This window comes from Podarcis erhardii, assembly GCF_964252035.2.
Source record: "Podarcis erhardii genome assembly, chromosome: 12".
Taxonomy (NCBI): domain Eukaryota; kingdom Metazoa; phylum Chordata; class Lepidosauria; order Squamata; family Lacertidae; genus Podarcis; species Podarcis erhardii.
In genome coordinates this window covers 52005617-52031227 of record NC_138513.1, presented here as the reverse complement: position 1 = coordinate 52031227, position 25611 = coordinate 52005617, and the positions used below count along the sequence as shown (strand labels likewise).

General features: G+C 42.1%; 1 protein-coding gene across 5 annotated transcripts in view; it reads left to right on the top strand.

Moving 5' to 3' along the window:
- EZH2 (enhancer of zeste 2 polycomb repressive complex 2 subunit) overlaps positions 1-25611 on the top strand; it is a 55441-nt gene that overhangs the window by 19379 nt on the left and 10451 nt on the right. For all 5 annotated transcript variants that reach the window (XM_081881797.1, XM_081881798.1, XM_081881796.1 and 2 more), the window contains 8 exons: positions 386-506; positions 5916-6077; positions 15555-15657; positions 16327-16490; positions 18170-18261; positions 20963-21203; positions 22164-22333; positions 22962-23056. In XM_081881797.1, the coding sequence (XP_081737923.1) occupies positions 386-506; positions 5916-6077; positions 15555-15657; positions 16327-16490; positions 18170-18261; positions 20963-21203; positions 22164-22333; positions 22962-23056 (1148 nt within the window). The remainder of the gene's footprint in view (positions 1-385; positions 507-5915; positions 6078-15554; positions 15658-16326; positions 16491-18169; positions 18262-20962; positions 21204-22163; positions 22334-22961; positions 23057-25611) is intronic.

The window sequence follows — 25611 nt, the reverse complement described above, 5'->3', positions numbered from 1 at the left end:
TTTAGACCATTGCCCAATCCAGAATCTAGCATGTGTGCTGGCCTCTTCGTTTCAATGGAAAAATCACATGCATGTGTACAAAGGAATGTGCAGTTGGCTTTGCTGATTCTGTTCTTAATGAAAGGGACATCGCTTTCAGATGAGAGGAGGAAGTAGAGATGAGGTACCATTCTTAGGAGACCTTGCTATATAGAGGTACCATATATTAGTGGACGGCTATGGAATTTTGATTAAGTATCCATGGAATTGTTGCTTTTGATGCGAGTTGTTGGTTGCTTTGCTTTTTGGCCTTTCCGTGCCAGGGATTGATGAGTGATCAAAATTTGTGCTTGCGGTGAGAGACTTCTCCCCCCCCCCTTTGTTATATTTTTTACCTTATGTCTAGGTAGAGGATGAGACAGTTTTACATAACATTCCTTATATGGGAGATGAAGTGCTTGACCAGGATGGAACTTTTATTGAAGAATTAATCAAAAACTATGACGGAAAGGTGCACGGAGACAGAGGTGAGTTCGATGTGTATGTTTGTAAGTTGACTGCTACTGATCGCCAGTCTGGGTGGCCTCTGCTGTTCTGAGCTTAACTACCTAAAAAGCCAACCACAATATAAAAAGCACAATTATTTTGCTTCACACAGAATGAGAAACGCATGATTTAGTACAATAATTATGCCTTTGGAAATAAACATCAATTCTCATATTTAAAAACAAGAATGAGCAGTAGTACGTATTTCCAAAAATGTAATTATTATTCTAAATCACATGTTTTCCATGAAGCAAAATAATTGTACTCGCTGGCTTTCCAGATAGTTGGCTCCACCTGCAGAATACAGGAATATACCCTTTTTTACTTCTCACATAAGGGTTTTGTGCCTCTGCAGAGCTCATTCAAGGAGCTTGTAAAACCAGGCTAGAGTTTTGACCTGTGTCCTACCTTTTTATCCCTTCAAAGTATGTGGCTCCTTCTCACTTTTTACCACAGCAGTTGCTTTTTCAGAAATCCCTTTGGGCCTGGAACATTCTGAGAAGAGACCTGTGTGGACCACCTGGGCTGTTCTGCACCCAGTCAGCTGAGGGTGCTTTCCCATGGCCAGAGTTGATAATGTCACAGAGTCCCCAGTCAGCTTCTGCAGCATTTTATCCTTTGCCCCAGGAAGCAAAATGTCTTTGTCCAACCTTGTCATTTGTCCATTTGCAGGGACAATGAGCAACTTTCTTGGTGTGAGTTTATTTTGCAGCTGTTTCTGTTCACAAGCAACATTTTAGTTGTACAGTGGTGCCTCGCAAGACGAAATTAATTCGTTCCGCAAGTTTTTTCTTCTTGCGAGTTTTTCGTCTTGCGAAGCACGGTTTCCCATAAGAATGCATTGAAAATCAATTAATGCGTTCCTATGGAGACCGCTTGCCAGGCTGGCGGTGCAGAGAAGGGCTTTTCTCCCCACCGCAAGCCTTCAGGACAGGTACGGGAACAGAGGGGAAGGCGCGCAGCGCTTCTCCTCTGTTCCCGGGGCTTGCGGTGGGAGGAGGGTTTTTCCTCCCCACGCCAACATTCAGAACAGCATTCTGAAAGTTGGCGGTGGGAAGGAAAACCCTCCTCCCACTGCAAGTCTTCAGGACAGCCATCCGAAGGCTGGCGCGGGGAGAAGGTCTCTCCGCCCCACCGCCAGCCTTCGGAGCAGCCTTCCGAAGGCTGGCGGCGGGAGGAGGTCTCTCCGCCCCACCGCCAGCCTTTGGAGGAGCCTTCCGAAGGCTGGCGGTGGGAGGAGGTTTCTCCGCCCCACCGCCAGCCTTCGGAGGAGGTCCGAGGACAGTGGGGAAGACGTGCTGCGCTTCCCCGCTGTGCCGGAGATTTCCCTATGGGCTTTCGTCTTGCGAAGGAAGCCCATAGGGAAATTCGTTTTGCGAAGCGCCTCCAAAACGGAAAACCCTTTCGTCTAGCGGGTTTTCCGTCTTGCGAGGCGTTCGTCTTGCGGGGCACCACTGTAATAGCACGTGCTCTGAGAGCAAGTGAGGTCTGGACTTCCGGGTTGGTGCCTCCGGCAATGGCTGAGCTCCTCCGATCGGGAGGAACTTACTCCGTGAAAAACAGGGTCTGACCGCCACGGCGAAGGCAGAGACCCATTGAAATCACAAGCGGGAGAAGCTTGTGAACCTGGGATTCGGCTGGCACCTTTTGCGCCTCCCCTACTCGTGGGGAAACCCTGTTTTGGGGATCCGGAGCGACATGGGGTGAGTGGCGCGGTGCTTTGAATCGACTGCTTCTTTCATGGAGTGAAGCCGCATTGCTGTTGCTGGAGAGCGCTGACTTTTTCCTGTGGACAATTGGATTTTAAACAACTACCCATGAGTAGAACGGAAAATTGGATCTTTAAGTACCTTAATTTGGCGCCGAAGCGGGAAGGTCATAAACAGGAAGTCCGCCTTCTGCTTTTGTAAATAGACTGAAGCAAAGACGTTACAAGCTAAAGTCTTTGAAAGCTTTTGACAAAGGATTAAATCTCCATCGGTTAAAAATACAAAACCCCCCTTGGAAGCAGGTGAAGAGGGGGGAAATTTTGAACTTAGTAAGCCTGCAGGAGTGAGGGGAAAATCAAATTACCACAGCTCTGAACCTGGGAACGGGCTGCCAGATGACGTTTGGGGAAAGTTTATTGACAGAACGGATTTGACAGCTAGCTAAAATAAGAGCAAGATACTGTTTCCATTGTCCTCTTCTGCATTTAAAATGGAGGCGAAAGTAACTGAAAATTGAAACTATGTTTAATGCCTGAATTGTACTTGAAAGAACTGATACAAGTGGAGACTGTTTCCCTCTAGAGGGAGCCTTTGAAAATGTTATTGGAGTGTAACTGGGAGGTCTCCAGCTGCAAGATAAAGATTCTGAGAACCAGAGATTGACCTTGGACCATTCAAAATGTTGATAGGAGAAGTTATTTTGACTGCATTATGCAAGACAAACTATTTGCTGGAAGAGCTTCATAAAAAGACTGATGACATGACTTTTAAAATGGATAATTTGGAACAGAAAGTGACTAATTTGAGACAAAAAGCGAGACCAACACAGAAATAATTCAGGACCTGGCACAGGAACCTACTTTGGCAGAACAAATGGTGGAGGAAAAGGAGAAAGTCGTTGTTTTTGAACCTAAAATAACACAAGTGGGATCCTTAGTTCTACAGAAGCAAATTGAGGACTATAAATTGAGGCTTTTTATGATTGAATCTAGAAAAAGCCAGATTTTGAGGATTGGATCCCGGGTTGGACTGAAGAAGGAAAGTTGGAAAGATCCCTCTATCCAGGGATTAATTAACTTTTGGGACATGGACTTGGATTTGGAGGAGATTGAAGTTTTGGGGGCCTTTGGATTTGGAGGAATCTTGAAATACATCCTGAAACACTGTATAGACCCTAGCTTCATCTATGGAAATTTGGCTGAACTGTCCAGAAGGAATAAAAGTAATGTTGGGATGGAGTTCTCTTGAGATTTGCTCTCTAGCATTAAAGAATATGAAGAAGATCTGCAGAAGGGACCTGGAAAAGAGTTAAGAGCCTTGGACATAAGATCTCCAGGTTGATGGACTATATGGAATTGACGGAAAGGACTGGCAGAATCCGAAATCAGGGAGAGGAGTTGATGGAAGAAGATTGGAAAATTTAAAGTTTATATATAGAAATATCGCAAAATTAATGAGTGATAGAAAAATGGTGGATTGATATTTTATGGATTTAGCAGAAATGTTATAAGGAGTTAAGCATATATAAGTATTTTAGTTTTAATGTTAAAATAAGGTTTTAAAAAATATGTTATTTATAATATGATAGAGAATAGAGAAAGATGGAAAGGATCTGCTGAAATAACTAGTAGAAGTGGAATACAAAAAGGGAGGTGAGAGGAGGTCGAGGAAACAAGGGAATGAAAGAAAGAGTATCGAAAAGGGGGGATGTATTTTTTTTTAAAAAAAAAATTGTTTTGTTTTGTTTAGGGTTAGGGAGTGGGTTTGGTTTAGTTTAATGTGTTTAGTTTAATGGGTTTAGGTTGTGTTTTGTATTGTTTATATATTGTATTGTATTTTTTTTTCTCTCTTTTGTTTTTTCTCTTCTGTCTTTTTTCCTTTAAAAAGTAATAAATATTATTTAAAAAAAAGAGAGAGCAAGTGAGGTCTGACCACGGTAACTTGGCTCTGTATTGGGGTGGAGTGCTTGTTGAGACCTGATGCTTTCCTCCTTCTAAAACTTGTCATTGTTCCTCCTCCCTTGTCCTACCCGTATTTCTTCCAAGCCTGGCATTGGACATAAAGAGGGCTTTAGATACCTTGGATCTGAGCCCTCCTTTTACTTGATGTGTTAGGGGGAGTTGGTGGCAGTTCATCTGCTATAAGATGGCAAGAAGAATGAACCTCTCTCTACACAACATTTTGCTTCTGGATTTAATTGAAGGCTCACCTCCACAATGAGCTTGGCAAATTTCTCTGTTCTGGAGTAAGTCCAATCTTACTCCACTAGGGTGTCTTCCCCAAGAGTCCTGCTGATGCACTTCTGCTGTGCTAACTCTAGGTTTCAACCTTTATTCATCTGCCATTTCTGACTTTATCTGAAAACCTGGGCAGATGACTTCTCTGAAAGGACCATGCTCATCTCTTTCATTTCATAACACGTGCCTTGCATCTGGTAAGTGAGCTTACTACTGCACCTGTATATGGGGATAGACAGAGACCACAAGAAGGAATACATTGCTCCCTTGTCTATATAGTTGCACAACCCACCTGCCTCTCCCGCTGCATATGCTGCTGTGCCTGTTGCCCTTCTCTCCCTCTCCTGCAGGGCTGCTATGTCAGTCCAAAAATGGAGCTGAGTAGGAAATTGGGAAAAATACTTCTTAATGCATGCACATGAAAGAGTCAGGTGGAGTTCCTGTGAAAACTCTAGCCCAGTTTTGGAAGCTTCCTGTTTGAGTTCTGCACAAGCACAGAATCCATATACATGGCTAAACAGATGACTCCTTTAATATCTAGCGTTAGATGTGCAACCTGTTCTTTATAGCACAATCCTATTCATGTCTGCTCAAAAGTAAGCCCCATTGAGTTCGACTGGACTTATTCCCAGGTAAATGGACTACGATTGCAAAAATAATGCTGCTCTGAATTATCTGTGATTAGGGATAGGAGTGATAATGAAATATTAAATATCTTTATGTCTTTGGTTTGGCTACTCTCTCATTTTCTGCAAGAGAATTATCCCAGGACTCAGCTATAAAGTTGCAAATATAACGTTTTAAGTGCATGATACAAATGTGACACTAGATGGCGATGGTGAGCTAATGGGAAATTCAATATATATATTACACTTTTTTTAAAAAAAGGCATGTTCACAGTGTTTTTTTATATACAGTGGTGCCTCGCAAGACGAAAAGAATCCGTTCCGCGATTCTCTTCGTCTAGCGGTTTTTTCGTCTTGCGAAGCAAGCCCATTGACGGCTTAGCGGCTTAGCGCTATAAGCGGCTTTTAGCGGATAAGCAGATAAGCGGCTTAGCAGCTTAGAAAAAGGGGGGGGGGGAAAAAAGTCGGGAAAACTCGCAAGACATTTTCGTCTTGCGAAGCAAGCCCATAGGAAATTCGTTTTGCGAAGCACCTCCAAAACGGAAAACCCTTTCGTCTAGCGGGTTTTTTGTCTTGCGAGGCATTCGTCTTGCGGGGCACCACTGTATGTCTAGATTCAGCACAAATAAAGTTCTGTGTTGTGTCCTGAAAGACTAAAAAAGCATAGTTGAAGAGAAATAGCTACAAGATCTTATTCATGTCCATTTTCCTGTGTTTCCAAAGTTAATTTACTTTTAATGTTTTTCTGCTACCTGAGGATATGCACAGTCTGTTTGCAAATGCATGTCTCTTCCATTTATGTCTATACCTGATTTCAGAATGTGGGTTTATCAATGACGAGATATTTGTGGAGCTGGTCAATGCTCTTGGGCAGTATAGTGATGATGAAGACGATGAAGATGACGACGACGATGGTGGCGAAGACGACAATCTTGATGGGAGAAATGAAAAGCAAAAGAACAGAGAGGCCAGCAGAATAGGTAGGTTAATATGGTGCAAAGACATTTATTTAAATGCCTTTCCCCTTCTGCAGAGGTGGGAATGTATTAGAATGGTCCGCTCTCAGATGGTGATGGCTCCAAATGGTTTTCAGATGGCTCTGGGGGATTTTCCAGCTGATATATATGACTGGCTCTCCTGCTGAACCCCTGGGTAATTTGTGGAAAACACACCTAGACCATGGACATAATTGCTTCTGAAGGCCTTCCTCCTGTTGGGCTCCCCCTGAGGCCCGCCCTCAGGCTCTAGCATGAGGGCAGGAGCTGAGCTGAGGGCAACAAAGCAAGCCGTGAGAAGGGTTGAATGCGGGTGGAGGAAAACACCAGGTGTGACGGCTAATTATTGAGCCTACTTGGTGGCAGTGAAGGCAATGAAGAAGAACCACTTAGTTGTTTTTATTGCTTTGTTCATATGATGCCTAGAGCGGCTTTTCTTGGTAGTACAGGGCCTCTTACAGTCTCACCTGAAGGGGAAAGGAACTGACGGTGGCCTGCTCTGACTTCTTTGTGCAGCATTTGGAGGACAGAAGCCACATCTGCTGGCATCTTGACTCCACTGTTCCATCAGATGAATTTCCAGAGGCATCTGGAACACTTTCTAGGCTTCTTGTGTTGGATAAGTTTCAGTTCGTATGGCTTGAAGACACAGACAAGGTTTGGTTGACTGCTTCTGATCTTGCCCCTCATGGCTGATTACATCTAGCAAGGAAGGGACAGCTTGTTACAATCAAAGCCTCCATGGGGGAGTGGGTTGTCCGTGCCTGCCTATATAAAGCAGTGGTAAGAAACTTTAAACCACAGAGCCTAGGACTTGCCAATCAGAAGGTTGGCGGTTCGAATCCCCGCAACGGGTTGAGCTCCCGTTGCTCGGTCCCAGCTCCTGCCAACCTAGCAGTTCAAAAGCACATCAAAGTGCAAGTAGATAAATAGGTACCGCTCCGGCAGGAAGGTAAACGGTGTTTCCGTGCGCTGCTCTGGTTTGCCAGAAGTGGCTTAGTCATGCTGGCCACATGACCCGGAAGCTGTATGCCGGCTCCCTCCGCCAATAAAGCGAGATGAGCACCGCGACTCCAGAGTCGGCCACGACTGGACCTAATGGTCAGGGGTCCCTTTACCTTTAAGAAACTTTAAGAAAACTTCTATGGACCAGAAAATCTAAGCAATCAGTTGCTAGTGTCCCCTTCTTGGACAAGGTTCTTCAGTGTGTGGTCACAGGTCACATCCAGGCTCTCTTAGATGAGACTTGATGTTCTAGATCAATTTCTATTGGAGTTTCGACCCCGTTTTGGCACAGAAACTGCCTTGGTCACCCTGTATTATTATTTTTGTTGGGAGAAAGACAATGGGAGTGTATCCCTGTTAATTCTCCTTTATCTCTCAGTGGTTTTCAACACCATCAACCCTTGTATTCTTCTGCAGTGATATTCATTGTATTCTGGAATGGGCTGTACTTCTTTGCAGTGGTCCCAGAGGTTCCAATCCTACTTGGATGACTGTCTCCAGGGATGGTGCTTGGGAGGATGTTGCTTTCAGTGTGAAGTGCAACATTTTATTATCATAAAATATATGATAATATATTTTAGTATGTCAGTCTCTGGTAAATAGCACCTTGTACCATTGAATGGCACTGCAAAAACCAGTTACTGGCACTAAATATATAGAAACCTCAACTGTTTAAATCAAGGCCACCTCACATGCTGTTACACATAATTGTATAGGCCTAGTTACTTTTAAGTGTATAAAGCATTAAAGCTACTTTCTGTAAAAAAAAAAATCACACCGTATGGCCAAGGGTATAGAATTGCTAAGAATAAGGTCATATCAAAATGGGGGGCGGGGAGGCTATTACATATGGTTGAAATACATACAAATTCAAATGTTCATCAAATTAAATGAATAACATTTAAAAAACTTTTTAACAAATGTTTTCCGTAGCTCACATTTCAGAACTGCCTATGGTGAATGACACAATTCCTAGTAATGTAACTGGATAAAATATAAATTATTCATTACTTACACTGCAATAGCACAGCTTGACTTATTATTTACTAGATTTTTAAAATGTGGGTTGTAAAAATGGTTCTTACATTAGACGTTACAGTTTGTGGAGAATATTCTCCGGATAATTTTCTAGCAGAGAATATTCTCATTCTCAAGAATATTCTCACCTCACATCACTACGCCGGCCATATTGGGCCAATGACATGCTGGGACAGCTCCATGGTCATCATGGAAGTCATGAAGTCCTGAGCCACCCCAGAGCCAGTCGCTTTGGCATGGAACCTCAGAACCAGCAGTCTGGGGCTTCCGGTTCTGGCTGCCTTAATGGAGCCAGGTCCCACGACAACGGGAGATCGTTGGCATAGATGAATCAAGGATGATTGAGGATAATTATCCTTGCAAACTCCCCCCACGGGGATGGGGAAAACAGGCTGCACCTGCATATCGTCTCGGTACCTGGCTTTTGCTCTGGCATGGAATGCAGGAGGCAGGGAGGCACTGAGTGCAAAAGCACTTCGCCTGTTGGTAACCCACCTACGCCACCATTAAGAAGGTTCTGTTCATTAGAGATTATTTGAGACTAATGTACAGACATACGCTGGAGAAGATGGGATAAGATCACAAACTGCCAAATTGAAACAGCTACAAGGTCGTTAAGATTTGAGTTGGAAATAAGACTTCATTTGATGCAAAAGACAGTATGTAGTATGGAAAATCCAAAGTTCATAGAGGATTTCTAAACCATATTGTTAGAAAATCAATTTATGCTGTTTGGGGAAAATATAAGAACTTATTAGAGAATAAAACCCCATGATAGATATCACCATTGGAAGCGTGATAGATATCACCATTGGAAAAAATGGAAAAAGAAAGGCAGAAAGCCCAGCCAGCAGCCAAACGAAGCCTCAAGGAAAACCACCATCACCTCTCCGCTGGGAAGCGCTGAGCAAAGGCGAGTCCCCAGGCAACGCAGCCGATTTGATCAGCACAAGGCATGCAAGCTCCCAGTCGTTCTTAGACTTCTTATTGGGTGAGCAACACAGCCAAGCAACACAGTTGGAGCCTCCCTCCTCCCTGGCCGGCAGGGAGGGAGGGAGAGGAGCTGCTTCCTTTGACATTTAAGGGACATCATTTAAGGGACATCCATCAATAAGGGACAGCAGCGGGACATGGCGCTGGAATAAGGGACTGTCCCTCCAAATGAGGGACACTTGGCAGCTATGCCACCACCGCAGGCAGAGTGGAGGAGGAGGTAGGAGAGCAGGGGGAGGGGCAGGGCTGGGGGAGAGAGAGAACCCCCCCCCCTGCCTGTGTGTGTGCGCGTGCACAGTCTGGCCCGCCACAAGCTCTGAGGGGTGGTAAACCAGCCCCCTCCTAAAAAAGTTTGCTGACCCCTGGTTTAATGTAAACAAGTGTGTCTTTGTTTAACAAATTATTGTTTTTTGAAACTTCGAAAATAAAAATTTTAAAAAAGAAAACAAACAACAGCAACAAATCCCCCCCACAAATTAAAAAGGTAAGACGGGGAAGCAATTAAAAACAGTTAAAACAACGCATCATGTATTGGACCTTCGACACTTCTCAGCTTGACCTTTGGGCAAAACACCCTCTCCCATTTACAAGGTGGCTCTGAGACTAAAGGACCCCTGACAGTTAAGTCCAGTCGTGAACGACTCTGGGGTTGCGGCACTCATCTCACTTTACTGGCCAAGGGAGCCGGTGTTTGTCCGCAGACAGTTTTTCCGGGTCATGTGGCCAGCATAACTAAGCCGCTTCTGGCAAAACCAGGGCAGTTCATGGAAACGCCGTTTACCTTCCAGAGTGGTACCTATTTATCTACTTGCACTTTGACGTGCTTTCGAACTGCTAGGTGGGCAGAAGCAGGGACCGAGCAACGGGAGCTCACACCGTCACGGGGATTCAAACCGCCGACCTTCCGATTGGCAAGCCCAAGAGGCTCAGTGGTTTAGACCACCTTCAATATTTACTGTCTTTTGTGATTCCTGCATTGCAGGGGGGTGGACTAGAGGCCCACCGGGGTCCCTTCCAACTCTACGTTTCCAAGCTTGGAGAGTTTTTCATAGAACACTACTATAGAATCCAGCTGCATAGTCCTCACTGTTGGTATCATTTCAACTACCTCATTGGGCAGTCACTTGATGGTTGCAAACTTGACTCGCACACTTCTGCAGCTTGCTACAGAAGGTCCTTTCTCTTCTACACACAGCTACTTAACCTGTCCATCCAAAGTTAAGTAGTGGAGATCCCATTGGGAACATAACTGTGAATTTTGCTTCTGATTTCAGTTCCTTGGAGGTGTTGAAGGCCCTCCTTGGTAGGTGCCTCCAGCTGATCACAGGGACCACTTTTCTGGATCAGGGTCTTGGGCCCTCAGTTTTCTCTCTCTTTTCCCCTTTCCTTTTCCACGGCTCCAGTGCCTCCTGCTTGGCTTTCATCCAAAATATTGCTGTAAGTCCAGCCCAGGGAGAGGCTACAAGCAACAGTAACAATTCTGACCTCAGGAATCAACCTTCACAGTAGGATTCAAATAATCCTGTCTGGGTCAAGGGCAGCTCCCAGTAGCCCTGGTCTCATGCTGATGGTTGAGTGCACCTGATCTAGGTATAAAACTTGAACTTGCTGTAGCCCCAGAGCATAGAGTGGGACACAAATTCTAATAAGTGTGCTCATCTGTGTCATGAGAGGAGAGTTAATTAAGCAATCAGCTGTTATAGAAGAATAAAAACAGATTGCTTCTGATAGCTCAAATTCTCATTTTCTCTCTCTCCATCGATGCCATGGCAAAACAGTAGAATAGCTTGGAACTTTGCCTGAGTGTTGGCGTAGGGGAGTAAGTTGCCCATACTGCATGGCAACTCTGTCAAAGCAGTCATAAGTCAAGGAAATAAGAACAGGTAGGGCATTCTTTGACAATAAGAAAAACCAGATTGCTTGGCTGCGTGTACCTGGTCTTGCCCTGGTTCTGGAAGGCACACATTAAAGGCAAGCAGATTACTATAGAAGGGGGAAAAATAATCATAGTGGGCATTTATGCTCCAAATAACAATAAATAATAATAAATAATAAATCAGAGTTTTTCAAGGAGCTGGAAAAGAAGTTATGGAATTATATTGGGGAGAATATTGTTCTTATTGGAGATTGGAATGGAGTGGTCTCGGTCGAATGGGATAGAACTTTTAGAGGGAAACTTACCAATGAAGGTAAATTACCGCTCTCGTTTTTCCAGATGGTGAACAATTTTGACCTCTATGACTCATGGAGAATTAAACACCCTAATGGGAAAGATATTACACACTTCTCGGAAGCTAAAAAATCAGGGGCGAGGTTAGATGCTATTTGGATCTCTAAAGGACTGACCCTCTTCTTAGAAAAAGCAGAAATTCTGGGAAGGACTATATCAGACCATAATTGAGTAACAATACATATGGAAATTAAAAAGCAAACAAAGGGAAGGTGGAGGATGAACGATGAGATATGGAGAGACGACCAATGGGTGACGCAAGCAAAAATCAAGTTAGCTGAGTTTTTCGAGATAAATGGGAAACAAAATACAGATATAAATGTAATAAAAAAATAAATTCCTTCCAGTAGCACCTTAAAGACCAACTAAGTTAGTTCTTGGTATGAGCTTTCGTGTGCATGCACACTTCTTCAGAATCTGCAGCGAGGCTCCTCACGGGGTCTCTGCCATGGGAGCATATTCACCCAGTGCTTTTCAAGCTGCACTGGCTCCCGGTGGAGTACAGGGTCAGATTTAAGGTGCTGCTTTTGACCTTTAAAGCCCTTCACGGCCTAGGACCCTCGTACGCGGCAGCTAAAAAAGCCAATGCAATTCTGGGCTGCATCAATAGGAGTATTGCATCTAGATCAAGGGAAGTAATAGTGCCACTGTATTCTGCTCTGGTCAGACCTCACCTGGAGTACTGTGTCCAGTTCTGGGCACCACAGTTCAAGAAGGACACTGACAAACTGGAACGTGTCCAGAGGAGGGCAACCAAAATGGTCAAAGGCCTGGAAACGATGCCTTATGAGGAACGGCTAAGGGAGCTGGGCATGTTTAGCCTGGAGAAGAGGAGGTTAAGGGGTGATATGATTGCCATGTTCAAATATATAAAAGGATGTCACATAGAGGAGGGAGAAAGGTTGTTTTCTGCTGCTCCAGAGAAGCGGACACGGAGCAATGGTTCCAAACTACAAGAAAGAAGATTCCACCTAAACATTAGGAAGAACTTCCTGACAGTAAGAGCTGTTTGACAGTGGAATTTGCTGCCAAGGAGTGTGGTGGAGTCTCCTTCTTTGGAGGTCTTTAAGCAGAGGCTTGACAACCATATGTCAGGAGTGCTCTGATGGTGTTTCCTGCTTGGCAGGGGGTTGGACTCGATGGCCCTTGTGGTCTCTTCCAATTCTATGATTCTATGACCTACGGGACCGCCTCTCCCGGTATGCCCCACGGAGAGCCTCAAGGTCCATAAATAGCAACACCCTAGTGGTCCCGGGCCCTAAGGAAGTTAGATTGGCTTCGACCAGAGCCAGGGCCTTTTCAACTCTGGCTCCGGCCTGGTGGAACGCTCTGCCTCATGAGACCAGGATCTGATTTCTTTCCGCAGGGCCTGTAAGACAGAGTTGTTCCGCCTGGCCTTTGGCTTGGAGCCAGTTTGATTCCCTCTCTCTCTCTCTCTCTCTCTCTCTCTCTCTCTTTTTCTTTCTTTTCCTTCTCCTCCTGCGATGAGGCTACATTTTAATATTTTAATGTTCCATTATTTTAATGTTGTATTTTATTTTTGTTTTTAAGTTGTAATCATTCTTCTTGTTTTTATTATTGTTTGTAAGCTGCTCTGAGCCCGGCCTTGGCTGGGGAGGGCGAGGTATAAATAAATATTATTATTATTATTATTATTATTATTATTGTTGTTGTTGTTGTTGTTGTTATTAATTTCCTATTGGAAACTTTCAAAGGTCTGGACATAGGGGAGAAAATAATTAATGGAATTAGGGTGATATATGATAACCAAAAAGCAAAATTGCTAGTAAATAACGAGATCACCGAAGAATTCAGCATCGAAAGGGGGACAAGACAGGGGTGCCCTCTCTCCCCACTTCTTTTTATTGCCACCTTGGAACCACTTTTAATAGCAATTAGAAAGGATAAAAATATAAGAGGAATTAACCTAGGAACTCGATACTACAAAATTAAAGCCTTTGCCGATGATGTAATTGTAACCACTTAAAATCCAGTGGAAAGTATCCAAAAAACGCTTGCACAACTGGAAGAATTTGGGAAGGTCTCTGGGTTCAAACTGAATAAAGGAAAATCCAAATTATTAACGAAAAATTTACGTAAGAGGAACTGGAAAATACAACAGGTTTAAAGGTAGCCAATAAGGTAAATTATTTGGGGGTTTGGATCACCAATAAGAATATAAACTTATATAAGGACAATTATGAGAAGAAGTGGAAGGAAATAAAAAAAGAATTAGAGACTTGGGGAAAATTGAATCTGTCCTTGTGGGGGAGAATATCCACAGTTAAAATGATGGTATTACCAAAGATGATTTTTATGTTCCAAACAATACCTATAATTAGACGGGTAAAGTGTTTTAAGGATTGGCAGAAAGACCTTGCCAAGTTTATTTGGCAAGGGAAAAACCCACGCATAAAATTTAAGCTACTAACAGAGTTGAAGGAAAAAGGAAGCTTCGCGGTTCCTGACCTTAAACTGTACTTTGAGGCAGCGTGCTGGACATGGATTAAGGACTGGATATTAATTAAAAACACGGAAGTCCTAGATCTGGAGGGATGGGATATTGTGTACAGATGGCATGGCTACATAGGCTACGACAAGGTTAAATCCCACAAAGGATTTTTAAATCATATTGTGAGAAGGGCATTATATGAAGTATGGGAGAGGAGTAAAAAATCCGTAGTAACCAAAACACCATGGTGGCTGTCACCAATGGAATCTATGTCGGTTCACAGGATGAATATGAACAGCGATTGGGTAACATATAAGGATTTAGTAGAGGAAACAAGTAGTGATCCGAAAATAAAGGACCTAAGCAAATTGAAACAGAAGGGAATAACCTGGCTGGAGTATTACCAATTAAAAGCCGCCCTTGAAAAGGATAAAAGAACCAAAGGATTTGGCAAAAAAATATCCTATCTGGAGAAGGATATTTTATATAATAATCAAAAGACACTTTCTAAAATGTACAAACTACTTTTGAATTGGGAAAGAAAGGAGGAAGATATCAAAGAAATTACAGTAAAATGGGAGAAGGACCTGGGACATACGATCAAACCCAATATTTGGAATGAATTATGGACTAAAAATATAAAATTCACGGCTTGTTTCCTTATAAGGGAAAATCTTATGAAAATGTACTATAGCTGGTACCTGACCCCTGTAAAACTTGCAAAAATAAATAAATCAAATAATAACAAGTGCTGGCGATGTAAGGAACAGATAGGAACATACTACCATATGTGGTGGTCCTGTCTAGAGATACAAAGATTTTGGAACATGATTTATGAAGATATAAAGAGATTGATAAAAACTACATTTAGCAAGAAACCGGAAGAATTTTTACTAGGAATGGTTTCAGATAATATTCCCAAAAACAAAACTAGGCTATTTATGTATGCAACGTCAGCAGCAAGGGTTATAGTGGCAAAACACTGGAAAGATAAAAATACACCCACTAAAGAGGAATGGGTAGTCAAATTGTGCGAGTACTTGGAGCTCGCAAAGCTGACAGATGCAATAAGAGATAAACCTAAAAAATTGGTGAAAGAAGAATGGGAATGTTTAAATAATTATTTAGGGGACAAGGGCTCAGCAAGAAAGATCTGGCTATGTTTAGAATGATACCGTATAGAGAAATGTTCCCTGATACCAAGATGAGGGATTCCTTTGGACTGCAAATAGAGTTAATTGATAAGAATAATGATCTGTTGTGAGCTTGACGGAAGTGTACAATAGATGAGCTTTCCTGCTTTGGCTCATCTTCCTTTTTCCTTTTCTTTTATCTTTCCCATAATTGCTTATGTTCTGTGTCATGTACTTCGATTTTTTGTGGAGTTTTTTGTAGTTTTTTCCCCATTACTATTAAGGAATTTTTCTTTGTAATTTTGGTTGTCTATATGTACCTGTTTACATGTACCTGTTTAAAGGAAAATAAAAGTTAAAAAATAAAAATAAAGGCAAGCGGAATGAGGAAGCCAAGCACTCTGTCAGCCCCTGCCTTCAGTTTCTAAAGGAGGGGGGAAGCTAATGCCTTGTCCATCCCCAGCACTTCCATTTTCGTTGCCCTGGGGTAAATGAGATGTCAGTGTGGAATTCTGCGTCTGACGCAATTCAGTTTGCCTGCCCCTTTGAGAATCAATGTGGGAAGATTCTAAGCTTTAGAGAACATTGCTTGTGTTTTTGTTTCTATGTAGATAAAGAGAGTCATCCTCCTCGTAAATTTCCTTCTGACAAGATATTTGAAGCCATTTCCTCAATGTTTCCAGATAAGGGTACAGCTGAGGAACTGAAAGAAAAGTAAGGTGTATTTTATTTATTTCATAAAATCCATACACCATTTGAACATGGACATAGCCAAGGGGGACAGGGAGAGGCAGCTGCCCCCCCCCCATGTTTAAATAGGAATTGTTGACCAAGTTTTGTACAAAGGTTTACTTTGGTATGGGATATGGAATCTAAGTAATTTTGAGATGACTGAGCAGGGAGTCACTTTAATGGAACCCTGTTTAGTTTTATTCTTTTTTAATTAAAACATCTCATGGGTGCAGCTGTAACCTCACATAGGGTATTTCTCTAGATTTATTAAATTACCAGAATGAATTATTGCAAGCAGGCGTGATCCAGCAAAGTTAAGGAATTCAAAGGCCCATTGATATTGATAGGCTTGCTGAGCACCTTTATAATTCCCTCTCCCTGAAACAAGTAGAATTTGGCTAGGGCAGTGCCATCCTCATAGCACTTAAAGAATGTCAGCGTTGGCTATTTGATTAGGCAACTTCTTCCCTTTTCTTTACAGCATCACAGATCAGTGAAATAAGCAATGAAGTAAATGGTTTTAGCCAGACAAATGTCATTTATGTCAATGCCCATTATTTAGATTAACTGCATAAGCTGTACTTTTCCTGCAAGGACAATAAAGCTGGGCTTTTGGTATATAAAATAGGAACGTTTTTACTACTTCTGTAGATACAAAGAACTTACAGAGCAGCAGCTTCCAGGAGCTCTTCCTCCCGAGTGCACACCAAACATAGATGGACCAAATGCTAAATCTGTTCAGAGGGAGCAGAGTCTACACTCCTTTCATACTCTCTTCTGTAGACGATGTTTCAAATATGATTGCTTCTTACATCGTAAGTACTAAAATATTTCAGTCTATCCCTTGTATTCAAGAACATTGAGATATTTTGCTTTATCTGCCCCAAGCCTTGGACTGCCTATGTCCTTTTAAACATGTTTGTGGGAGGGGGTGTTGGTTTGTTTTTGTTTTTATTATGTATTTTTAATTCTCATTTAATTCTGAGGGAAGGCATTCCTGAGGCCCGCAACTGGGTCTGGGATAAAAACCTCACCAATTTCATGCAGGATTGGATTCTTTCTTCACAACCAGGGAACCACACATCCCTCCAGACCACATCCAGCCTTTCACCCTAGAAAATGGTCTAGAGAAAAAATTAACACACTCCCCCCCCCCACCCACTCAGAGAAACAGACAAACAACTCCACAAATAAAAGCATGGGCAGTTTTTTTAAAAATGTGTTAAAAGCTCTTAAGAGAGCACATCGTTTTTTTCTTGGCTATTGAATCAGTTTACTTAAATGTTCCTCTCAAATTTTATTTTATTTTGGTTTTCTTTATGTGACCATATTTTGTTCACTTGTTTGCCTATTTGTTTAACATGTTTGTAAACTCTAAAGTTTTAAAAAATCTCCAAGCAGCATACAATATAAAAACAATAAACAATATAATTAAAATAAAAATACAACATAAAACCAGTAAAATAGTATAAAGGCATATACAGTCAATCCTAATTTTCCATTCCAGACCCCTGTGCATGTCTGTGTTTGGTGCTGTGCACGTGGCACATGTTTGCAGTCCCACATCATTTGGACATGGCTAAACTGGGAGTTGCCTATAAAACAGGAATTATGGTGATTCTTTCAAACGAAAACAATGTTGGAACAAAAGCTGGAACAGAAAGCTACATCTTTATCAGATGCCTCAAGTGTCTCATGTGTGGCAGAAGGAAGGACATTCTATGCTGCCGGGAGAAGAGTGGGAGACTCCCATTTTGGGGTCACCAACCTAGGACATTTTATGGAGCACAGAACCACAAGTAGAATTTGGATCTTCCATCAGGGGTATCCAATGGAAGGGGATACCTGCAGGGGCTGTTGGACTACCACTTCCATCATGCCTGATCTTTCCCTCTGGCTGAGCTGATGGGAGTTGCAGTCCAGTAGCATCTGGGGGAAACCACCTTGTCTTTGCTCAGTCCAAGTGTTACTACCGTTCTGTACCATTCTGCTAGGTGGTCTTCCAGGTAATTTCACTTTTAATATAATTTCTCCTTACAAATATTAATTTGTTCTTCCTTGCATCTTTCAGCAAGCAAGTGCTCATGGCCAACACCAAGAATTAATTAAACAAACGTCACTCCACCCCCAGTTCAGCTGGAGGCCTCTCCGTCAATGATGTGGGGCGTAGCTTTTCACAGAGCAATGTGTTATGCAACACTTTCTAAAGCACCTAGGCTTCTGTATACCATGGTGCCAGTGATGCTCTGGATTGTAGCTTATTATGCAAAGGGTTTTCTTAAAATTGTAGTGTAGCCATTATTATCCCTGCAATGCAAAGTAGCCTGTAAAATCCTGGGTACCTATAATTTATTACATTGTTTTTATATTGTTTCATGCTGGTTGGAGACTCTTTGTTTAAATGAAGATTCATTATCAACTTTTTCAGTATTACGGTCTTTGAAGGTATTTCTAAGAAAACGGCTTATTCTTCTTTTTAAACAATTTTCTGTAGCATTCCACGCAACTCCTAATACTTACAAACGGAAAAATACAGAAACAGCAATAGATAATAAACCTTGTGGGCCACACTGTTATCAACATCTGGTAAGACAAATGTTCCTTTGGCTTAAGACTTAATCAGCTCTCTTTTTCACTCTTGGAATAGAAAGAAAGGTACAGCTGATGATAAAGTTGATTTTATTTAGCTGTTCCCAGGAAAAAAGTGCTGGAATCAAATAGGATTTATGATTTGCTGAATGCTAACATCTTTATGTGAAAATTCCTGAGGAACCTCCTTCTGGCTTTGAACAGCATCTTTGGCTTATCCAAAGATAAGATTGAGCTGTCATTTGGCTAGAGATGGGGCTGAATAAACTGGCACCATTCTGATCATTGCATGTTGCTGTTGCTGCCAACTAATTTGTGAATTCTTCAACAAAAGCTCAAAACTCTGTATTTTTCAGATTCTATGGCTGGGATGCATAATTTTAAAAAAGGTTGACCTAATTTGCCTTACACCTCCCACTTTCACACTTTGGGGTTTTCTTGACCACAAGCTGTCTGCACATGGTCAGAGAGACCTTGGTCCTGCAAGACTAGTGAGCAAGTATGTGCTGATTCTGGGATATTTCTTCAGAGCTAGGGCGCACTTAGAGTTTTGTGCTGGCAGTGTTGGAATACCAAATTTTGTGATGAAGCTAATATTTATCGTTGCTTCTTTCCTGGTAGCAGTGTGTGTTTTTTCTGAGCTAAACCATTTCTCACTCATAACTGATTCATATTACACTGAGGGTATTTGTAGGACTATAAAGGCAGTTTCTAATTAAAAGAGAGAGTTTATACATAGGAGCTTGATTGAACGCATTAGATGCCTCTTACACCTACTTTAATATGCAGAACAAAAGCACTGGAGAAGTGGAGTGGCTTATGGGGATACAAATGGAGAAAGTACTGGCCTCCATAGTGCTTGGCTTTTTGATCTCTACTAGCAGCAGTCTTTAGTAATTTTGTGAAAACTGTCAAATGTTACCTACTTTCTACACTCAAACTCACAGAGCCCTTGGGAATAAGCACATTGCAATGCTTCGTATGCAAGGCTAGGTGGCTTTTCAGTTCCTCTTTAATTTCAGCCATTTATTTGACCAGCAGTAATCGTCCTCCTGCTTTGTTTAACTCTGAAGGCCATGATCCATTAATTCTTCTCACACCCAATAAAAATTGTCACAAATTGAGCTCTCTGGGTTATCCCTCCTACTTATTACCTTTCTGTAGGTTGATCTATGTCTCATGACCCCACTTTGCTTAAAGCTTTTCACTTCCAGATTTTGTATGTGCCCAAAGCACCCTCACTTTGTTCTTTAGAGAGAAGAGAAGAACGAGAAGAGAAGAACGAATCAGCTGTCTTCCCTTTGTCCTTGTGCAGGCAGCATGTCAAGTGGCATAGTCCTGTGAAGAAATAGCTATGTCTGAAAAAGCAGCTTTCATGCTTTTCTTTCTAAAAAAATCTGTCATGTGATGAGTTGAGTACAGTGGTACCTTGGGTTAAGAACTTAATTCGTTCTGGAGGTCCATTCTTAACCTGAAACTGTTCTTAACCTGAAGCACCACTTTAGCTAATGGGGCCTCCTGCTGCCACCATGCAATTTCTGTTCTCATCCTGAGGTAAAGTTCTTAACCCGAGGTATGATTTCTGGGTTAGCGGAGTCTGTAACCTGAAGCGTCTGTAACCCGAGGTACCACTGTATCTTCACTTTCAGTAACAAAGATATGACGCCAGATAATCTCAGTTCTTTGGAAGGAGTGTTCTCTTGTCAGAGTTTCACCACTTTCATATCGTCCTTTCTATATGAAGGACTTTGCTTTTCATTATTCGATCAGATGGTGTACACTAGATGAAAAGAAATTACCTACAAGTGAAAGTGCCTGGAAAGTATCCCCATCTTGCCATGCTACATTGATAACAGGAATGCCCTCCCATTGTCACTTCAGCTGCTCAGTAGTTCAGACACTGAAAGCCTCCTAACACTGAGGCTTCTAAGACTTGAGAAGCGTGGACTCTACTGTATGACAAGAGTGGACTGCTTTTCAATAACTTCATCAGCTTAGGGAGTTAATGAGAATCACCCCATGTGTTGAATGAACAAATCATGCTAATGGTTCCTGCAGCCACTTATATGAGTAGCATTTATACTCAACTGTTATTTATTTGTTTTGAACAAAAATATTGCTCAGAACATAACTAAAGAGAGAATGTAGGTGGACCACTAAAATGAAAGCTACATAAAACAAATATTTCTTAATAGTGCATCCCTCTTGTGTAGCACATATACCTTGTGAGCATGAGGTTGAGTGGCATCTGTCATGGATGCTTTAGTTGATATTCCTGCATTGCAGGGGGTTGGACTAGAGGACCCTCGGGGTTCTTTCCATATCTACAGTTCTAGGATTCTCTGAAAATTATCCTGAGTTGAAATTCAGCTAAGCAGTTGCATTTACAAGCACTCAACATTTGCTGTCTAAACAATAGAATAATATCGGAATATAACTTCAGCCAAAGACTACCACTGTGCATCCAAGGAAGGTTGAACTTGGATTTTTCAGGAGCAGTGTTACATTTTAAGGTCTGGCACAAAAGTAAGCATCTGTTTTCCAAAGGTGCAAAAGGCAGCAAGCAGTAAATCACCCTGAGCCCCCATTGCAGCTCTTTAGCTCTGGTCAGCCTATTTTCAGCTAGGATACATCAGCCATACTTTTTTCTCCTTTCCTTAAAAATCCATGTCGTGCATGTGTTTCTATTCCTACGTAGGAAGGAGCCAAAGAATTTGCAGCTGCTTTGACTGCTGAGCGAATAAAAACACCGCCAAAACGCCCAGGAGGTCGTCGAAGGGGAAGGCTCCCAAATAACACCAGCAGGCCTAGCACTCCCACTATAAATGTGCTGGAATCTAAGGATACAGACAGTGACAGAGAAGCTGGGACTGAAACAGGAGGTGAAAATAATGACAAGGAAGAGGAAGAGAAGAAAGATGAGACTTCAAGCTCCTCTGGTGAGACAAATGTGGAGGGTTGCTGATTTTACTAAAAATAGTCATATTTTAAAATGCTTGTTTCTTCCAGTAATAACAACAACTACAATTTTATTATTTGTACCCTGCCCATCTGACTAGGTTGCCCCAGTCACTCCATATTTGGGGGGGGGGGATGTGTGTGTTTGATGGACAGGAGGTTCCTTACAGATTTTTGTATTCAAGTATCTGCTTGTGAAACTTTAAAATTGATTTGCAGCACTTTAATTCCTTGCATTATGTTGCTATAGATTCTGTGGAGAATGAGAGTTTGAAGGGCTGAGTTGAACTCCAGACAGTTCAAGTTTGTGTTTCAGGTTTCAGTGCTCCAAAGGATATGGTCTCCTTGTGTACAGGGCCCTGAGTGAACAGGGCACTCTTCCTGGGATGCTGAGGTTTAAAACCAAGAGGTCAAGTGTGGCAATCAGTCCATGCATGTCTCCTGCAGGGACTGTTGAAAAAGCTAGATTAGTCATTCCCCAACTGTGTATTGAGGCATGCAAGTGTGACTTGAGAGAACCTCTGGGGTACCATGAGAAATCAATTTAATTATACACTTAAAGGTTCCCCATAGGCTGCAGCCATGCCTCCTTCCAGTCTTGGCTCCTCTGAGGGCATGTTATCCTGCTTTCTCGCTGAATCAGGTGTGAATGAACAATATGAGGATTGTCTCCCCCACAAGGAAATTACTGTGTCGCTGCTCTGGAGGTGCTGCTAGTTTAAAGTAAAAATATTGTGTCCCTCAGCTGACAGATGTTTTGGGAACCCTGAGCTAGGCTACCTTTTAGGAGCTCAGCTGGGGCCAAAGTCAAGTCAAATCATGTGCTTTTATATATGAAGCAGCAGCCTATTCCATATATGGTCTCTGTTTTTTTGTACATAGGTGTTATTTCAGGAGTCTTTTATAAGAACTGCTTCAGTGTTTTGTTTTTGATATTGCAGAAGCAAATTCCAGGTGTCAAACGCCAATCAAGATGAAGCCAAATATTGAGCCTCCTGAGAATGTGGAGTGGAGTGGAGCTGAAGCTTCTATGTTTAGAGTTCTCATTGGTACCTACTATGACAATTTCTGTGCAATTGCGAGGTTAATTGGGACCAAAACTTGTAGGCAGGTAAGAGTGGAATGGTAACTAAAAGAGAATGTTTTCCAACTGAGTAGTGCCTTGATACTCAGCCTTTTTTGTAGAGTGCAAGAAAATGACACACTGTTTTAATAAAAACCTAGTTGTGCATCATTAAACACCTTCCAGGCTCTAAAGCCACTGTTCCCTCCCTGCCCACCTCTGCTCCCTAGGGCTGTGCAGTTGCTCCACTCAGTAGGTCTGCCCCTTTCTTTGCTGCCTCTGGGGTTGTGGTGAATTTCCTCCTGAGACCACTGCTCACTGCTGCTCTGCTTACCTCTCTCCCATCTGTCACCTTCTGTGGAGGCAGAGGCTGAGTTAGCAAATTCATTCAGTTCCTGCAGCCACACCAAGCCCCTTCTGGTTTACACTGTTTACATCCAGTCATGCCAGATGTAGCACAGTGCGGTAATCAAGGTTACCCTGGTTACCTCCCAAAAGTAGAGAAATAACTTTTAACAACAGGATTAATTAACAGAATTAATTAATTCATTATGTTAATCTGTTGCCTATGTAAATAGGCAGTCTCGCCCAAGGTGGAAGAAGCACATATATGCTAATGGGAATTGGCTGACTTCTGCCATTGAGGATCTAGTCCACAGTATGTTTGTCTTTACAGGTTTATGAGTTTAGAGTAAAGGAATCTAGTATTATTGCTCCTGCCCCGGCTGAAGATGTTGATACGCCTCCAAGAAAGAAGAAGAGGAAACACAGGTAAACCAATGGACTGCCGGCTTCCTGGCAAACTGAGGGCTAAAAGGCTTTTTAAGGGGAAAGAACAGCACTGAAAAAGTAATGCCACAATCAAACAGGTGGGGGACTAAACAAATATTAACTTTCCAATGTAGAAAACACATTTTTAATTGTATTTGCATGTTTTATGGCCTGATCACAAAATTTTCTGTACATGAATATAAGTGCTTTTGGTAGATCAGCCACAAACCTGCCCATAAAATGACCAATGCAGTGTTTGTTCAGGCATTGCAAGCAAATCCTGGTGGAATTTTTGTTCTGGAAATCCCACCTTGTGCTTGTGGTCTTGTACTAATAATGTTTTCTCTTTACCTTGGAGTAATAAGAGAGTAAGCCACCAGCTTTTTCTCAGCTCTCTGAATGACTCGGTCACTATCTTTCTCATTAACACTCCCTATCATCCACTTTGGAGAAGCAGAGAATTCAAATTAGTACTGTGATTGTGATGTTTAGGCAATCACTGCCAATATCAATTTGAATCTGACCAGGAAGTGGTCTGACTATGATAGTGAGGTCATCACAACCCGCCTCATTCCAGAGCACCCCTCCCCCCATCCTGTGGCAAACACCAGATCAAAGGCACTGCCTGTGCTACATGTTGGAGCCATGATTTACGAAAACAGCTCTCTGGCACCCATAGAGTCCTGAAATAGCCCACTGAAGGCATCCTTGGTGTGGATGCTGCAGTCCCTCAGAGCAGGCTTGTGGCCACCCAGGCACATTATGGAGGGGCGGGACAAGGACCTGACTGGCCAGGAAACTGATATTAGATGAAACATTCAGCTGAGGCTCTCCAATGCCACACCACAGCTATAAGAGTTCTGATAGATCCTCTTAGTAAATAGGAAGCAAGTGCCTACGCCACCAGCATCAGAGCACACCAGAAATATTCTTAAAATGTAAAACTCAATAAAAACTATAATTTGCAGTAAGCTATCAAACAGGCAGTAATGTAAAACTAATATGATTGCTGGGCATCAGGGATGGTGACCAAAATTCTAAACCAACCAGCATACATAGATATACATGTACACAGCTATGCCACTCACTCCAGCAACATCCAATTCACCCTTTCTTTCTTTCTTTCCAGGAGTTCCCCTACCCCATTAAGCCCCTCACACTTACTTAGGAGATAACGAATCCCAATCACTGGTTGTGCTATAAGACTTTCACCCTAGTAGGCCACCCTCAATAGGATAGGCCTCTTGTGCCTCCGCTTCAGATATCCTGTCTGATTTTGAGCATAAGCCAAATCAGAGAAAGGCTTGCGTGGGTGGAGAGAACTTTAGACACACTATTGGTCCAGTAGATACTGTATTGATATGACTTCTTTTCTTTGTAACAACGAGTAGAAAAGAGTGCAAAACTCAGCAATGTACCAGAAAGCAGTTTGATATGTATCTTTCCATTTCAGTATTTAATTCATTGTCCAACCAAGTAAAGTGCCAAGTATGATGTAAATAAATTAAATCTGGCTTCATAGTGTAGAAATATCATATATAAGATGCAATGTACCCCAGGCAATCCATCCATAAAGTTCCATGTCTGTGTTGATAAACTTAGGTTTTTGTCTCAATTTCCCAGCTGTAGAGTTAACAATGATTTATGATAGTATTGACTTTCAAAGACAAAGACTCATATACAGTGGTACCTCCTGTTGCACACGGGATCCGTTCCAGAGCTCTGGTCGGATCCCGAGGTGTGCATATCCGGAGATGCCGCTTCTGCACATGCGTGCAGTTTAACGCTTCTACGCACACACACACACACACACACACACACACACACACACACAGCGAAACCCGGAAAAATACTCCCAGGTTTGCCACGCATGTATCCCAAAGGATATGTAACCGGAGGTGAACATAAGTAGAGGTACCACTGTACTGAGCAACTATCCAAAGTGAAACGTACACTTAAATGTGTTTAAGCCCACTGAAATTGATGGACAAGCATACCTAACTGAATTGGATTGTGCTTGAAATGACTATGATTCAAATTGTAAGAATATTAAGATATGCACTGAAGTGAACATGAAATATTACACACACAGCATGCAGAATCATAGGACTTACTGCTTCCATTTTCAGTGATCATTCTATTCAAACATTTATTGTTATCTTAGTACATTTGTGTAGCCAAGGAGAGACTGTTTGCATAGAGAAAGTATTGTGTGATCTAGCCCTGTATTGAATAGAAAGTTGACAGAATTCTGCACCCCCCAAAAGGTGTCCATGTTCATTTGAAATATTCACTGATGGGTCTTAGGTAACAGTGTTTGTTTATTGAAGTTTTTTATTTACTAAGAAAAATACATATACAGTATTCAGATAGATTTCTTTAAAAATGGAACGTATTGAAATCTCTTTGTTATCTTGACTTTATTTAGGCTAGCAAAAATAAACTAGATGTGTAAATAGAAATACAAAGGGTCAAAAGCCTTCTCATGGTTGAACTTTGAAATCTTAGCCTCTAACTTAACTGTAGTATGATTAAATACTGTAGAATAGTTTGAC